This window comes from Balaenoptera musculus, chromosome X, assembly GCF_009873245.2.
Source record: "Balaenoptera musculus isolate JJ_BM4_2016_0621 chromosome X, mBalMus1.pri.v3, whole genome shotgun sequence".
Classification (NCBI taxonomy): Eukaryota; Metazoa; Chordata; class Mammalia; order Artiodactyla; family Balaenopteridae; genus Balaenoptera; species Balaenoptera musculus.
The window spans coordinates 125,407,402-125,425,451 of record NC_045806.1 but is presented as its reverse complement, the minus strand read 5'-3'; the positions used below and the strand labels follow the sequence as shown (position 1 = coordinate 125,425,451).

The 18,050-nt window shown below is 48.7% G+C and overlaps 1 protein-coding gene across 1 annotated transcript; it reads right to left on the bottom strand.

The window, feature by feature from the left end:
• Positions 1-1,455: 1,455 nt before the first annotated feature.
• Positions 1,456-6,052, bottom strand: GPR50 (G protein-coupled receptor 50). Its single transcript, XM_036840748.1, has 2 exons — positions 5,866-6,052; positions 1,456-3,008 (listed from the first exon to the last, which is right to left on the bottom strand). Exons 1-2 carry the CDS (start codon positions 6,050-6,052, stop codon positions 1,456-1,458), a joined length of 1,740 nt encoding a protein of 579 aa, XP_036696643.1.
• Between the last annotated feature and the right edge of the window lie 11,998 nt (positions 6,053-18,050).

The following is an 18,050-nucleotide window of genomic DNA, read 5'->3' as shown; positions in this document are numbered from 1 at the left end:
ATCTGGTGGAGGAAGCAAATTTATCCACAGATCACACACCAAAGACACAAAAACACTTATTTAATTGCTACCACAAATAGAGAATTGAATTAAGGCAGTATAATACATTTCCACTTATCCTTACAATCTTTTGTACAGTAAACCTTGCTTTAAGTGTCAATTTGAATCAATAATCGAGATTTTTATTAAACAATGTTTTCTTGAATTCTAGAGAAAAATCATTTCCTGGGCTGTCAAGTGTGCTGATACAAGACATCTACACCTAAACACGGTGGATCACAGAACCTCAGCCAAGGGTAGTGGGCTTGGCTGATGTCGGCAAGTCTTCCTCCCCGCCTCCCCCCACCATCCCCACCACAGCTAGGAGGCTCAGAGGGATGGGGGGCAGGAGGGAACCGCTTTTGAAGAAGCACTTGTTTACAAGTCCAGGCAGTACTCCATTCACTTCTGGCTACCAGTTATTACCTCAAATTCCCTTCTGAATGAAAAAGAAAAATGTAAAAACTGATTGCGTAAAAAGAGCAGGCTGTGTATAATATTAAAAGCATGACTGTAACTGATCCTAGCAACCATAAGTTTGGATGTGGGGAGAAACCAGTTTATGGATGGATTTGTTTTTCCGGAACTAAATGAAAGAAAATCCTGGCAAATACGAAAAAAGGTAAGTAACTACAAATAAGGTCAAACCGTCTCATCATTTGCATTCGTGTTTGACTATAAAAATCAGCACCAATGTTTGAATTTTCACAAAATAGAAATAATTCGGTGCGGCAATATCTTTCCTTTTGCCATTTGATCTCATAGGCATAAATATTTATTTTAATAATAAGAGCTTAGTAAATTGTGTTCTTCAGATAGGGGTCATATTTTGTTGCTGGAATTTAGAAAGGAAACTGTTCCAAGTACTTGTACTTTATCGCAATTGCCTTTCGGACTGCCGTTCAAAGTACAATAAATACTTAAACACATAAAGCTCTGCGGTCACATTCACTTTACGGAAGGCTTTACCACAGCGCACCTTTACCACTGCGCATGCGCTCCTCCCCCACCCACCCCCTGGAGGAATGGGAGAAGAAAGCAGGAACAAGGAGAAGGAAATGAGGAGTGGGGAGAAACGGTTACACAGGAGTGGGGAAAAACCAAAGTCTACAAGTTCAAGGATCACTGTGGGCTCACAGTCAACCACAGGAGGAAAGGGAGGCTCAGAACAACAGAAGTCAAACTTGAGGGGAATTTGGTCTCTAAAAGAGCAAGCGCGCGCACACACACACACACACACACACACTCACACTTTTGCAGAGTACATAATGAAAGGTAGGTGTAGCTCACACTGTGTCTGTGAGTCAGTGTCCGCGTGTGTCTGTGTGTAGATGCACTAAGATATCTCACCTTGTGTTACGTATGCTAGCCAGCCTTAAAAGTGGACCACTGCTTGGCCACCCCTCAGAGCATTTGTCACACAGCCATTTCATCAGAATCAGCTTCAACATCAATAACCATAACCTCATGGTAATCATTGGTGGCAATGGTGACCACAATGGGGTCAACAGGGGCAGCGGCAGCAGCAGGCTCCAGTGGGCTGGCAACAGGCTTGGGGGACTCAGTGGCGGGGTTGGAAGCGGGCTCAGGGAGGCCAGTGATGTCACACTCTAGGTGGCCAGCAGCAGTGGGCTCAGGCTGGCCGGCGATGGCAGGCTCCAGGTGGCTGGTGGCAACGGGCTCAGGATAGTCGGCAGGCTTCGTGTGGCCAGCGGTGGCTTTAGGGCAGCTGGTGGCAGGGCTGAAGGTAGCCTTGGAGTGGCTGCCGGCAGGGACGTGGTGGCCAGTGGCAGGCTTGGGGTGGCTAGAGGCAGGCTTGAAATGGACAGAGTCAGCCTTGAAGTGCACAGAGGCAGGCTTAGGGTAGACAGTGGCAGACTTGGGGTGACCAGAGGCAGGCTTGGAGTGACTAAAGACAGACTTATGGTGACCAGAGGCAGATTTGCGGTGGGCAGAGGCAGACCTGGAGTGGCCGGAGGCTGGCGTGGGGCGGCCAGAGGCACGCTCAGGTTGGCCAGCTGCAGCATCACCAGGTAGTGGAACATTCCGGACGTTCATCGGCATTTCCTCCACAGCAGGACAGGCACGGGCATGGTCTTGTTCACGGGCTTGTTCGCGGGCTTGGTCACGGGCACGGGCGCGGGCGCGGGCGAAGGCTCGGGCCTCCCGCATTTCCCGAACATCAGTGATGAGGCCAGAGAGGAACAGGATAGGATGCCGCATAGCATGGAAGATGGTCCAGTATTCCCTTCGGAAATTCTCATTGAGGAGACCGTAGATCACAGCATTGAGGCAGCTGTTGAAGTAGGCTACGAAGTAGGCTGCAAGATAAAGCCAGTTGGGGATCTTGCCTGCCATCTCCTTTGGACTGACAGCCACCAAGACAGTGAGCACGTTGATGGGGCACCAGCACACTGCAAAGAGGAGGAAGATCACAAACATGGTTAGAAAATTGCGAACCTCAGCAAGCTGGTTGTCAGGGTTCTGCCCAGCCGGCTCACGGGCTGCCAGCACTTTGGTCCAGATCCTCACGTAGCAGAAACCCACGATGAGCAGAGGGACGACAAAGTGGATGCAGACGATGGTCACGGCAAAGGCAGGGTTGTTCAGATAGTTGAAGATGCAGGTGTAGGTGCGAGGATCATACTCGATGGTGCCGACGTACATGTTGGGCAGGACAGCCAGGACAGTCATGATCCAGGTGACAACCAGGTAAATGCAGGTATTGCGCACACTGAAGATGCGCTCATACTGGAGGCTGTGACAGATGTAGCAGTAACGGTTGATGGCAATCGCCACGATATTGAAGATAGAACCGACCACACTCAGCCCTGTGATGAATCCAACCATCTGGCACTGTAACTGGCTCAGATCCCAGCCACCGATGGCCATGGCGTGCAGCATCAGAGGATAGGGGTAGACGGCCACCAGCATATCAGCCACAGAGAGGCTAACCACGAAGATGTTGCCTGAAAAGCATATTGGGGCGGGGTGGGGGTGGGGGGGAGGAAGACAGAGAAGAATAAATGGTTACATTTGGAAATCTACAAATATAAGCTGGAGGAAAAGGCCAGCTGGAGTCGTGACAATTTAGAATTCTAGAATTCTTTTAAAGAAATACAGTTGTGTTTTTATTTTTAGTTACAAGCATGTTCCAGATGATTCTGATGCACAAGCAGGTTTGGGGGACCTGTCCTTTGACAACCTTTTTTTCCTTTCAAACAACGTCGTCTCTGCTTTGGGAAAAAAGTGAAGTCAGAAAGCAGTAAACACGAAAGCCCGTTGGGGAGCCCTTCACACTCCCACACACACAGACCTGTGGCCATCACTTTAAACAAAAACAAAATGCAAAGTTTTGGCGGAGTAGGGGTTGGGGGAGGGCGGGGGGAGAGGGGAGCTGGATGGAGCTGTCTGTTGGAAACGGGCTGGAGGGTAGGGACTGGGGTGGGTGGAGAGATTGGAGGACTGTCAGGAAGCCTCAACCTCCCCCAACCCCGGGAAAAAAACAAATTAGCCCTCTGCCTTCTCTAACTTACCATCGCATTTACAACGCAAACATGTCTAAAGAGAACTGTCCGAGAAAGGGCATGTCGTTTTCTTAAGCGGTCTTTCCCAGCGGGAACAGACAATAATCTAAGACCTAGCCCAGTAAATACTTACCATTTCCGAAGTAACCTAAGAGTAAAAACTGAGGGCGGGGAGAGGCCCTGTAAAATTTAGTCTGAGAAATAGTGAGCAAAGAGGGAAAAAAAATCAGGAAAATCCCTGCAAGGATTAGCAGAATTGCCTGCTTCACGCGGGTCCCCGAGCAGAGCCGGGCACCAGCACGTTCGCCGCCCTGCACACTGGTTCCAGGCCCCCGGCCCTGGGCTTTACTGGAGCCTGCGGGCTAAACAGGAAAGTGCTGGCGGCGGGGGGGGGGCACTCCTGTTTTGTAGGCCGGCGGTAGGAACGCTGTTTGTAAAACCTGCAAAGCCAAGTGCAGATGCGGAGCCCTTTCTCTGGAAACACCTCATTGCTAATTAGCATTGGTTTGGCAAAATATTGCACTTCATCTCGGACTAGGAGAAAATGAGCACTTTTAAAAGGGCAAAGGAACGGCTCGTTCTGCTTCCTTCCGCCAGCACTGCCAAGGCGAGGCCTCGGCGCTTTCTACCCAAGAGGTTCTTTCTAGGGTTTTCCCTCAAAGTAATGAATTCGGAGAAGAAAGGAGAAGAGAGAGGGAAAAGACTTAAAAACAAAACCACAACAACTCTAAAAACCTTTATTTGAATTATGGAAGGAAAGGAAGGTGAAGGAGAAAAGGAAAAAAGAGAAAATGGACTTTGCAGGTGCCCCAACCCCCGGGGGCTCCGGGATTGGGCCCCTTGGGACCGCACTGCTGGAGTGCACGTGAGATCCAAGTGTGCGGCCCCACGTCTCTGGGGGACCGAGGAGAAATCAGACACACCCATCAGAGTTTAAAAGAAAACTTTTAATGACTGTGTGCCCGTCAGTGCATTTAGAAACTTGTGTGGTGTTTGTGATTCCTCGTCCAAGCAAAGTAACCCCCCAGAGACTGGCGGCCTCCACTCCCCGGCACCCCGCCCGCCCGGGTCCTGTGGGTGCCCGACCCCCTCAGACCCCGCCCCCTCGCTCCCCTCTGCCCTCCCGCCCCAGCCGGCCGGGATCCAGGCGGCGGAGACCCTGGGCGCCGCCCCCTCCCTCCCGGGGCCCGAGCTGGGAGTTTGGGCCCCTTCGCCCCTCCCCCACCTCCCCTCTCGAGCCCTCTCCCGCCCAACCTGCAAAGGCGGCTCAAGGCTCCGCAGCGTCTGCCGCCCCCGCCCCCGGCAAGGGGCGCAGCGCCCTGCAGCCTCCAGCACCGGCCCCCAGGCCCGCTCGCAGCCGGCCCCCTCCCCTTGGCACTGGCAGGCCGCGAGGGGAGTCTCGCTCGCCGCCCCACCTCGTCCCACATCCCCGCGCTCTGCGGTCTCCCTGCGCCCCCCACCATCCCCTCTGAGCTCTCCTGCAGCCCTCCCGCGATCCTCACCGGCTCTGCCGTCTTCTATTCCCCCGGGACGCCGAGCTCCCGCACCTTTCCGCCGCCCCGCCCTGCGACCCCCGGTACCCCGCTTACGGACTTCGGGATCTCCGCCGCCGCCGTCGCTGCCACCGCCTGCTGCGCCCAGCCGGCCGCTCGCCTCTCTCCGCCGTGCGCCCTGGGACGGGCGGACGGAGCTCGGCTCCGGCGGGCTCAGACCGCCCTGCTTCACACTCAGGCGCGGGGGTCTGCGCTCCGCCGCCCGGGAGCTGCCCGGGAGCCGCCCTGGAGTCACAGGGCTGCGGCGAGCGGGGGCTCGGCCGGGCTTGGGCTCGGGCGCCGCGCTGCGCTCCGGCAAGCGCCGCCTCAGCCGCCGAGAACTTAACTTTACCGGAGCGGGTAGCAACCCCGCTGCTCCCTCCGCGTTAATTCCTCCCGCGCTGCCTCGGCGCGGCCACCTCTGCGGCGTCCGGCTCGGCGTGCTGTCCCCGGGCGGCCGCCGGACTCTCCGCTCGGGTGCCGGCTCCCTCTGCATCAGGTTCCCGACGGGGCCGAGCTCGGCGGTGTGCCGCGCACCGCGGGGACGGGGATTTGCACTTGGATGCCCAGAGCTTCTCCGAACCTCCGCAGCCTGGAGAAGCTCTAAGTTTATGGGGCCCCCCGGCAGAACATCATCACTCAGGCTGGCAGGGAAATGGGGAGCAGGGCCCGTCCACAGGTTCCCTATTGCAGGAGCCCAAACTAACACCCTAGGTAGGGGTTGCAAGCGGCTGCACGGTGGGTAGGGAGAAGGAAAGGGGTCTTACCAGAATTTCGGAGCTTCTTGTTCTTCGACACAGCCAAAATGACCATGGAGTTGCCGATCAGGTCTACGACTATGGTGATGACCATTGCGCAGAACATAAAGATGATTAGAGCCGGTGGGTAGTCTGGCTGTGGCAGTTTACAGCCAATACAGCCGTATGGGGTGGGAACTGCCAGGGTAGGCCCCATGTTGCTGCTGGAGACCGTTAGGTCCTCCCAGCCGGGTCTGGACAGCGAACACCTGCTCTGTCGCCAGGAGCTTCAGGAAAGCTGCCACCCCTCCGAGAGTCAGAGAGCAAATGACAGCTTTCCCGCCCCTCTCCGATGAGCTTTTAAAGCCTCAAGAGGCGGCTAGCCCCACCCCCAAATCCCTCCCCCCGACCAATCAGAGCTCCCTGATCACCCCCGCTTTGATCTCCAACTCTTTTTGGACAAATCCACATCGAGGTGTCGTCTTGCTTCCGACTGCCTTGTATGTGCTTCCCCTCTAGCCGCTCCCCCTCCCACCACATCCCCCAGGTACCCTGCGTCGTGACCAGCTCGGAATCCACCTCCTCCCCACCAGCCACTGCGCATCCGTTTCTAGCAAGTTCTCCCTCCCTCTCTTACGCAAACACCTGGCAAAGCGCTGTAGATTGCAGAGCGGGGCTATAGGGTCCCTCTTGGGGGTCCAGTGCCAACCCAAGCCTGCCTGAAGCCCCCAGCAGAGCGTGAGGAGCGGCCAGTGGCCCCTTGAACCCTAGATATTCTCCTCTGCAGTCTCCTTGAGAGGTTCATCCCATCCCAGTGTTTTGCCTTTTCAAAGCATTCTGTACTCCGCGGGAAGCAGGGGACAGCTGCCGGGGGCTTCCATCCCCAATCTGGGCAGCAGTCTCTAGGGAATTTATTCCCACTCCAGTGCCTGGCAGGAGCTGGTTGGCTCCCTTAGCAGCAGCGGCAGGTGGCCACTCAATCCGGTCCCCGACTTGTGTTTTCCTTGAGGAGAGGGCCCCTACGTCAGGCTCTGGGAGCAGGGATCGTGTCTGTACTCTGGGAGTGAGGAGAGGTAGATGGTGGCCGCTTGCCCCCAACTCTGGGGCAAGCGAGAGTGAGAGCGCATCCCCTTCCCTGCTGCCTGGCATCCTGGCTGCGGGAGCTTCGAGGCTGCTCTGGGGGAAAGTAAAACGGGGGGGAAAGCCCTTCTCTTGGACTGCCGCTCCTCGAAGAAACCCGGGACGAGCGGCTTCGACTCCCGTCCCCTGTCTAGGTGCTCCGCAAGCTTTACGGAGTGGCGCGGGGCACTCGGGTAAGCTCGGGGAGCTGTGCCGGAGCGGCGGGACAGGCGCGGAGGTGCTGGGCTGCGCAGCCTGGAAGCCACCGGCAGACCAGAGGCCCCCGCCCCAGGAATAACTCAGCTCAGTCCTTTTCCCTTGCGGGGGGGTCTCATTTCAACCTCAACCGGGTCGGGCCGCCCCCCCGCCCCGCGGATCTCCCTCCGCAGGCGTCACAGTTCCCTGCGGTGCGCCCAGGCTCTCGGAGCGCACGGGCTACGGGAAATCCGAAAGATTCGGGCTACAGGGGCGAGAGAGATTCGGATACACGTTCCCTCAACGACCTTGGTTACGGGGGTGGATTTTGTGCCGGCTACTAAAAGTTATGACTCTTGTTGAGAAACCTCCCAGAAAATTTCAGCAAGCACCTTGAAACTTGTCCCAGACTAGCCTTCTTGCTGCAGTGGGGGGATAGGGGGTTGCACTGTCCCGGAGCGCCACCGTCTGGACACTGCCGCCCTCCTGACCCGCGGGGAAGGAGGCGGACACAGGGGTTGGGGGCTGGGGCGCGTTCCGCGAGGGACTTCAACATCTAGGGACCTTTAACGGAAAGACAGATACGACTGAAAAATCAAGAGTGCATGCACTTCCTCTCGCTGAAAAGTCCAAACTAGTAATGTGTCTCCTTGTTTGAAGATGAACCCGTCACCCCCATACTGCGCACGCTACTGAGAAGGGAATAGGCACGAATACCAATCTCCCGCCTGGAGCCTTTTCTCATTCATTATGTCATTGCTCCCGGTCGCCTGAATCCCCGGCCGCGCGCTGTCTGGGCCGGACTTAGCCAGGATTTACCATAAACGCAGCCCCAAAACAGGCTCTGCTATCCTCCCTAGGCAACTGTGAGCCCCGAAAAGAGACCAAAGCCGAAAGGCCGCCCACACCGTGAAGTAGTTCTTCACATCTGGCTGCTGATGCTGGTTTCCCGAGGGTTTGGGTCCTTTTACTTACGGCAAAGAGCGGTTTTTAATTCAGATAAACAAAAATTGGAATGAAAGAAGGAAATCAGCATTCTAATGACTTAAGACACTGGAGTGTCCCCTACCCAAGCCACCTCCCCCGCCCAAAATCTTGTAAAGAGAGCTGGCAAACTGTTATCCAGTGCACTGTACTTCTGAGATGAGGTGGCCCCAGAGCAGGTGGAGGCCCAGGACACTGGAAATTCTGGATGGACTGTGGCCTGGACTTCCTTGGGACTGAGGACCGAGCAGGAGAGAGGGTGACCTGATCCCCTGGCCCCTGCCCCTGTTTGAACACTGCTTGATCATGACCTCATGGGGCTTGGATTTTTCAATGCTAGACAAGTGGGAGAAGCAACTATTTTAATAGTGGAGGGGCAGAGAATTCTGCATCTGGTTAAATTAATTTTCTTATTTTTATCAATTATCTTAATAAAACTTCTGAACGCAGTCCCTATCCTAAGAAAAACAGATGGATATCGAATCCATTATGTGGATACATATGAGGAAGAAAAGCAGTCAGGCTCTGCCAGGGTAGGACAAGATCCATGGGCAATAAGTTCAATTATTTTGGAAGTTAAGGGGGTAGCTTTTTATTGGATAGAGTGCAGTGCATATGGTTTATTTAAGCTTCCAAAAGATTTTTAATTAAGTGTCTTTCTGAAAGGCCTGCTACGAAGTGCTAATAACTGGCGATGGAGAGAAACACTTTATTGGGGATTTGAAAGCTATTAAGATATAGATTCAAAGTAGAGGAGAGCTAGGATGTTCCCTGGGGATCCCAGGAAAACCGAGGAAACCCATATGGAAGTTGGGAAGGAGAAAAAGCAATGGATAGTGGACAGAGAATGTATAGAGAGTTTGCAGTCCTGGAACCCAGTGAGCGTGGTCCTTTCCCCTAGGCCACTTATTATGAGATTAGGGAGACTAGGGATCCCCAAAGGACTCCCAGGACTGAAAGTTCGGGACACCCCAGGCAGAGGTGGTGCCAACTGGCGTTCTGTACGGAAGGTAGATATTAGAAGATTTTTCCCCTCTTCTTGTTGATACAGAAACCTTTCATCGCAGCCTCCACATTTCTCATCTTTTTCTTTAAGCTTTTTTTTTTTTTTGAAGTATAGTTAATTTACAAGATTGTTTTAGTTTCGGGTGTACAGCAGAGTGACTCAGATATATATATTTGTACGTGTGTGTTCTTTTTCAGATTCTTTTCCATTATAGGTTATTACAAGCTATTGAGTAGAGTTCCCTGTGCTGTACAGAAGGTGCTTGTTGTTTACCTATTTTATATATAGCAGTGTGTATCTGTTAATCCCAAACTCCTAATTTATCTCGCCTCCCCCAAATTTCTCATCTTTTGAAAAACTGAAGATCAGGATGGGCCTGGCAGTCAGGGTGGCAGCTGGCAACTCTTTCAAAGTGAGTGAGAGCAAGCGAGTGTCTTTTTTCTGCGCACACGAGGATAGTGCTACCTCTTCAGATCTCTTATTATGGAGGCAATGGCAGAAGGTTACCTTTCATCATCCTTCTAAGCTCTCTGTTCACCCTCAAGTACTATAATGACACCTCGCTTGTAATTAGTGCATTGTAAGTTTAAATAAGCGTTTTATAGTTTCCAAAAATCCCATCAGTACTATAATGATGTTCACCCTCAAGTACTATAATGATACCTCTCTTGTAATTAGTGCATTGTAAGTTTAAATAAGCATTTTATAGTTTCCAAAAATTCCATCAGGGATATATTCTCACAACAATGCCATTTGACAGGTGGGGAAACTGAGGTGCAGAGAGGGCAAAGGACTTCCCCAAGGCCATGCCAAGGTTAGTGGAGGAGCCTCTCTCCCACAGCCCAGCTTCGTAAGATAGTGTTTTGCTCTGAGACTTGATAGGGTGGATTCTGTGTTCTCCTTTTTGTTGCTGTTCTATTTTTTGTTTGATTATTTTTATTGAGATACATTCACATACTATATTCACCCTTTTCAAGTGCACAATTCAGTGTGGTTTTTTTTGTACATTCCCTAAGTTGTGCAACCATCGTTACTATCAAATTTCAGAACATTCCCATCAACCCAAAGAGAAGCCCTGTATCCATTAGCAGTCCCTCCCCATTCCCTCCAGCCCCTCAGCTCCTAGGAACCACTAACCTGATGTGTGTCTCATATAAATAGAATTATACAATATGTGGCCTTTTGTGTCTGACTGTTTTCCCTTAGCATAATATCTTCAAGGTCATCCATGTTGTAGCATGTATTAGTACTTCATTCCTGTTTATGGCCATATAGTATTCCGTTGTATGCAGAGACCACATTTTGTTTATCCAGTCATCCATCAATGGACCTTTGGGTTGTTTCCAATTTTGGGCTATTATGAGTAATGCTGCTATGAACATTTTGAGTTCTCTTTCAGCCCCCAAGCAGCCACTGGCCCAAGAGAGACAGAGGGCCTCTGAGCGCCAGTTCACACCTCCTCTCCCACCCAGGGAGGGCAGGACGGCTAAGGGCTGCCCCCGTCACTCCGACCTTCTTTGACCAGTGCTCCTCTGACGTTACCAGATCGTCTGCTGAAGCCGCATTAGACCATTGATTGACACTTTAATATATGAAAACCGGCAAAATGAGAATTTGGTGCAAACCCAGTAAGAGTGAAAAAGTCTTTCAGTTTGAGTACAAGCAGAACATTCTCCATTTGTTCTTGAACTTTGGGGGATGTTTTATCTCTCCTTGGGACAGTACACAGGAGTCTGGAAGGTGCTTTGCACACCCAGTCCCTGCTCCCCCCCCAAACTGCTCCTACCCCAGCACTGAGCAGATGTCTGATACAAGGAGACTGCATTTGGCTCAATTCTTGAAAATGAAAACAAGATTGGACCCAGCTCTGCCACTGGTCAGCTGTATGACCCTGGGCATGTGACTTAGCCTCTTTGTCTCAGTTTCCTCAGCTATAAAATGCAGATAATAATAGTGCCTCAAAGCTCGTCATAGGGTGAATGGGGGAGTTAAATGAGATAATACATGCAAGCACTTAGAACACTCTCAAGAACGGAGTGAGCATTCAGCAACCACTAGCTATTCTTCTTCTTCTTATTCTGAACGTTTCTAATACTCTAAACTCTATTTGGTTACACTTCCATAGAAGACAGAGGCTCTCTGAGACATCAGAGACTCTGTCCCCAGCTGGCTCTTGCCTCTAGGCTCTAATTCCTGGCAGAAGCCACCCAATGGGCACTCACCAGCATCCCAGGCCACCATGACATGTGACAGTGTGTTAGATGGAAAGGGACATACAGAGTGACTCGCATTTTCACTGCCCCCCTGAGATGCTTCACTGATACAATTTGTATATTTTCCATGAGAAGGAACAATCAGATTTCTTGACATCAGTCAGAATAAAAGCATGGAAGATGGTTGGTCTAGAGACAGGTCAGACCTGAAGTCCACAGCGGGCTGGGGGAGCTGGGTTTCAGCAGAGCGTGGGACCAGCCCAGGCTGAAGAAGGTCTAGTTCCAGGTCGAGGATGGGGGCCAGGACTCCAGGGGCAAGGCTGTGGCCTCAAAGGAACTGCGCAGGGATTTGGGCAGGAATCCAGCCACTGGAACGGGGAGCCAGCCAGGTCATGACGTCAACCAACTCAAGAGCAGCTTGGGACAGGTGATGTTTTTTTCCTAAACAGACTACGTCTGGTCACATTTACGTTACCAACTTGGAGACACTGTCTCCAGATTTGTTAAATGAACAAGAGAATGATTGTCCTCTCCAAATCCTCTGGGCTTAATTCATCAGGGCTAGGACCACTTTATCTTCCCCTGTGGTTGAGTCATTAGAAGGAGCAGGACACATCCATTTTCTTTAGTGCAATCAGGGACTCACCAAAACAATTAGCAGCCAGTATTTCCAAAATCCCAGTGCCTGATAAAGACTCCAGGTTAGGTGGTGCAAATCAAAGGGTTACCAGGGAAAGAAGCAGCACATTAATTACTTGTAGTAACACATGGACTCCCTACCCCTTATTCAATTTACCTGATAATTAGAGCTTAATGAACAATATCCATTTTCCTAGTTTCTCATTCTAGCCAAGCATGATCACCCATGCGTTTAAAGACTGTCCCTCTTATTAATCAACCTTCTGACTTCTGGTGCAATAAACAGCTTGTCTCGGGAGCTCTGCTTTAGCCCCCTCTATTACAAGGCATAGGACATGGGTACCGACCAGGGCCCAACCCCGTCCTCTTCCTCCCCAGTGGGTCCACTCAGCCCCTAATGATGGCTAACATGTATGTGTCCTTCCTAGATGCCAGCCACTGTTCTGAGTGCTTTGTTCATATATTCTTATTTAATCCTGACAACAGCCCTATGAGATAGGTACAATGACTATCCCTCTTTCACAGATAAAGAAGCTAAGGCCCAGAAAGGTTATGTCACTTGTCCCAGGTTGCACAGATAATATGATAGAGCTAGAAGTCTAGCTTGGGTGGTCTGACTCCAGAGTCTGTGGCTTCACCAAAATGCCTCACTGCACGCACTGTTCCCGGCTCTATGCTACTGGTTCTCAAATTCAGTGCGAGTTAGAGCCACCAGGAGCACTTAGGGAAAATGCAGCTTTCAAGGGCTGCCCCTAGAGATTCTGATTCGGCAGGTCTGGGTGGAGCCCTGGAATCTGCATGTTTCCCAAGTGCCCCAGGTGATTCTCGATTCAAGGGTCCCAGGGACCCCTCTTACAGAAACCCTGCTCTTACAATCCAGTCTTACACCTAGCCCCTGGCAATTTAAGGAAGTCTAGACCTGGCAGTCAGCGACTCAGTGCCCGAGCTGCTCCTGAGAGTGAGATCCTGCTGGGACTTGATATACTTGTTCTAGTTCATAAACTCTTGCTTTGGTCCTCGGACTGAATCCCACCCTGTACCTCAGTTCTGGTGATGAGGATCCTGGCCCAATGCCTGATGATAACCTGTTCAGCTCCCTGGTAACAGGGCTACCTTGCTCTCCCAGAGACCAGAGGCCTGACCATGCCCCCTTCCTGCTGCTAGACTCAGCCTGGTGGCCTGCCCAAGTAGAGGTGCCTGTGTTAGCAGCTGAAAATATGGGATGCCCAGTGGAAATTGAATTTCAGATAAATACTAATAAAATCTTAGTATAAGTATGTTCCATGCAATATTTGGACACACTTATACTACAAATTATTCATTGTTTATTGGAAATTCAAATTTAACTGGGTGTCCTGTATTTTATCTGGCAACCCTATGACTGAGGGCCACGGCCCCTGCTTGATCCTAAATAAGTCAAATATGAGGACTTGGCATTGATTGGCAAAGAGCCTGCCTTCCTTCCTCTCACACTTTCCCCCAAAAAGGGGCCTGGTCAACTCTGGGAGCAGAGACTCTTGATTCAAGACGAGAGGAGCCCAGCTTGCCCCGTGGCCATCACCTTGCCTCCAGTAGATACTGGCCTGTGCATGTTTCCTACCTGCTTTAGCCAGCATCCTCTGTCTACACAGGAGGTTCCTGAGCCATCCGAAAAGAAATCCTTGCCTCCCATTCACCTGAGATACACAGCACTGTCGAGCTGCCCCTGCGAGTAGCAGCTTGACTGCAAGTTGACCCCTGTCCTTTGAGGTATTGACATTTCTATGTTTTGATTTCAGCTAATACTGTATTTGAAACCATTGCATGTTTTCTACAGATGATGTCTTAAAGGTATAGTAAGTATCTTTGAGAACCTCAGTTTTAGATGCCCCAGGAGACATAGGTTTGGGGTGTTCTTCGCAGGAGTCCTCCCAAAGAATTTTGTATACCCCATGTAACCTATTCTAAGTCAGGTCATCTCCAAGCTACCTCCAAATTTGGTGAACTTCCATCTAGCTATTTTTACATGATGTTATAACCAGCAAGCAGTCAGGAAAAATTTTACTTGCACTTGCATAAGTTTGTCACCTTAACCACCGAGTCAGGGCAGGACCGCCTAATGTTACTTCTGTATCCATCCCAGGCAGAGGGAGGTTCACGAGTGAAAGGTGGGGAATTGTGAGTTCTGGGCAGACGCCACCTCCTCAAGCTAGGTGTTCCTGGAGAGGAGAGCGTGTGGAGGGCCAGATGAGGAGACGTGGCTGTCTGGAATGTTAAAGAAGCAGAAGGACGAACAGCAATGAAACAACCTAACAAGACCATTCGCTCGTAGAGTCACTAGCCCAAGTCAAAAAGACTCTTAAGACCTCACAGGTGCTTCTGTTTTTTCTTTGCTGAGGCTGGCATCAGTTGGCAGGTCCTAACACCCCAGGTAATTAGATCGAGCAGATTACTGTGTTCCAGCGACACTTGGTCCCACTGAGTTCTCATTTGGAACAGAAACCATAGGCATTTTGGGAGGCTCCCCTTTCTGTCTGGGCTGCAAGACTCTGATCTGAGGGGTACCTGATGGACTAGATGTCGAAAAGAAGCCCCCTCCCGCCCTGCATCTTCAGAACACCTCCTGACAATAAGCGAGAAGTTCTGGCGCTTCTGGCCCCTCTTAAACAGATATTCCATATTTAAGTTCCACTTTCTAATCAAAATTGTCTTACTTGCCAGCCTTCTCTTCCCATTATGTTTCCTGTTCTCCCTGAGCCACATCAGTTTTCACAAAATATCAAAAAAACAACAAAAAAAGCGTTTTTGTGACTTTCCCTCCTCTTGGCACCCCTTCTGGTTTTAATGGAAAACTCAAGTAATTTGCTTGGAGAGAGTTTTGAGGTGATCACCGAGCCTTTTCCTTCAGCCTGCAGCCCCAGCTGCCATGTTCTGTGGTCTTGGAGTAGGAAGACTTCTGCATCTACCCAGCCCTTCAACAGAGAGACTGGAACGCAACAGCCCTCCTTCCACGCGCGGCGATAATGGCAACAGTTCTTCTTTATCAATGGCCTCTAAGTGTCAGGCACAGGGCCTCATCTCATTTCTTCCTCACCGCAAACCAGAGGGGTGGCATTATTATGAGGAAACAGAGGCTATGAGACGGGAGACCCTCTCTCCCATCGGGTACATCCTCTCCTTCCCTTAACTTCCGCCCCCTCTTCTATACCCCCAGTCAGGATAGACCCAGGCTCTTGCGGTGGGGAATGGAGACTAGCACTGGGCTTGTCAGTGTGAAAAGGGAGGGTTTGCTCTGGATGGGAGCTGGCGAGTTAAATGGTTTCCCTCTGCCTGGCTGGTAATAAAGCCCCGAGATCCCAGGCCTCATGCAGGCCCTGGAAAGCCGTCTTAGTTCCACCTAGTTTTCTTTGTAGTAGCCACTCCAGTGCGAAATGCTGAGGGCCAGGCTACGCTGCTGGACCACAAGTGCTGAACCGAGAGACTGGCTTGGCATGAAGTGACTTCCTCCGCTGCAAGCCCAACATACTCCCAGTTACATATTACTAACCAGGCAAGGTCAAAGGAGAGCTTGTTTCTTGTTACCAAGGCAAGAAGGTCTCCCCTTCCAGGCTGGTTACCAACAGCTACTCTTGCCCTGCTTTGGGTAGTGCTTTTTGTGAAATGCATCTGGTCTACAGTTTTCTTTATGGAAGATATTAGTTACTGATTAAACTTCTTTAATGATTATAGTATTGTTCAGGTTTCTGTTTCCTGCATCCTAGGAATAAATCCCTCTTGGTCATGGTGTAAAATCATTTTAATATGCTGTCAAATTTGGTTTGCTAGTATTTTTTAAACATTTTCTGCATCAATATTCGTAAGGGATATTGGCCTGTAGTTTTCCTTTTTAATATTGTCTTTGGTTTGGGTATCAGGTTAATGTTGGCCTTGTAGAATGAGTTTGTTAAGTGTTCTATCATCTTCAGTTTTGGGGAGAGTTTCAGGAAGATTGGTATTAATTCTCCTCTAAATGGTTGCATTCATTGATGTGACAGATAGAAACAAATCCCTCAAGGAGCTTGCAGTCAGGTTAGAGAGCTGCAAATTCAGTTCACTCTGCTCTCTCCATTTCATGTAACGGCACTGGAACTGGATTGCTGCTCCTCTAAACTTCAGGGAAAGGGCAAGTAAAACTGCCATCATATTTCCTACCATTTTAAATGTCGTTTTTTTCTTGATTGGGCATTTGCTTGGTTGCTATAGACCTTTGACTGATTTCCAGAGCTCCTATAAAGTTATTTTAATAACTTTCTAGGTATTTGTATTTCCATGGGAATATGAGAACCTAGACCTTCCCAGTCGGCCGTGTTCCTAGATTCAATTTTGAGAGTTATTGTTTTCTGGGAATTTATCCATTTCATTTACATTATCAAACATATTGGTACAAAGTTATTTATATATCCTTTTTATCTTTTTAATGTCTGCACAACTGTAGTGATATATTTTTTTCCTTTCTTAATATTTGTTATCAATTCATTCTTTCTTTTATTCTTCATCAACTTCTCCAAAAGTTTTATTTTCTGATTTCTTTCAAAGAACCAACTTTTGGCCTGTTTGACCTCTCCATTGCATGCTTGATTTCTAGTTCATTAACTTCTGTTTATATCTTCATTATTTTATCCCTTCTACTTTATTTGGGATTAATTTGCTATTCTTACTAATTTTTTAGATGGATGCCTAGATTACTAATTTTAGTCCTTTTTCTTTTTCTAATATAACCATTTAAGGCTATGAATTTCACTCTAAGCAGTTCTTTAGTTGCATTCCACAATTTTTAATATACAACATTTTCATTATTATTAAGATCTAGATATCTTTTTTTCCTTAAAATACCTTTTGTGACTCATGGGTTATTTAAAATTATGTTTCTTAATTTCCAAACATATAGAGGCATACTAGAAATTCTTTTGTGGTTGATTTTAATTCCACTGTGATCAAAAACATACTGTATATGATTTAAGCCTTTTAAATTTGTCAAGACTTGCTTCATGGCCCTAAATATGGTCAACATTTGTAACTGTGTGCTTAAAAATAGTGTGTATTCTGCAACTTCTGAATGCGTGTTAGGCCAAGTTATTAAACCATGTAATTTTAATCTTCTGTATCACTATTGACTTTTTGTCTTTTTTGCTTCATCAGTTTCTAAGAGGAGTATTACAATCTCTTACTATGATTGTGAATTTATCTATTTCCATTGAATATTTCTAGAAATTATTACTTTATATATTTTGACCTTGTGTTATTCATTCCATACACATTTCTAATTGTTATTGAAGTTTCTATCATTACAAAATAACTCTATACCTAATCATGCTTTTTGTCTTAAAGTCTATTTTGTCTGATGTTAATATAGCCAAGCCTGCTTCCTTTTAGTTAGCAAATTCATGGTATTTCTTTTTCTATCCTCTTAAAATGTCAACCTTTCTGTATCTTTCTTTTCTATATGAGTTTCTTATAAATAGCATTTAGTTGGATCATTTTTGTCCAGACTGATATTCATGGTCTTTTAACTGAAGTGTTTAGTTACTTACATCAGTGAATGCCCAAAATAGTACAGCAGTTAACATCACTGGATTCATCGAATACCTTTCCAAATCATTCCATTTTATTCCTTCTGCCAGTTTGAAAGTTATCATCTCCAATTCTAACCTAGAGTCACAACATGCATGACTTATGTATGAAGTTTGGAATTAATCAACACCTTCACCCTCTTCCCAGATGACGTAAAGATCTGTGAACACTTTAGCTCCATTTAGCCCCTCCCAGCTTATATATCACTATTTTCAACTGTTTTAATTTGAACTTTTATCTCAAACCTCAGAAGACATTATTATCATTTCAGTTAGTAAATGTTCATTTAGTTTTACCCACAAATTTAATACTTTCTTGTTCTTCATTCTTTCTAACAAGTGAGATTTTCATTCTCAGATTTCTATCCTTCTGTCTGAAGTACATTCTATAGAATTTCCTTTCTTGTGTATCACCTATGATAAATTCTCTTAGTTTTTGCCTTTTTCCCCTGATTCCTAAGATATCATTTT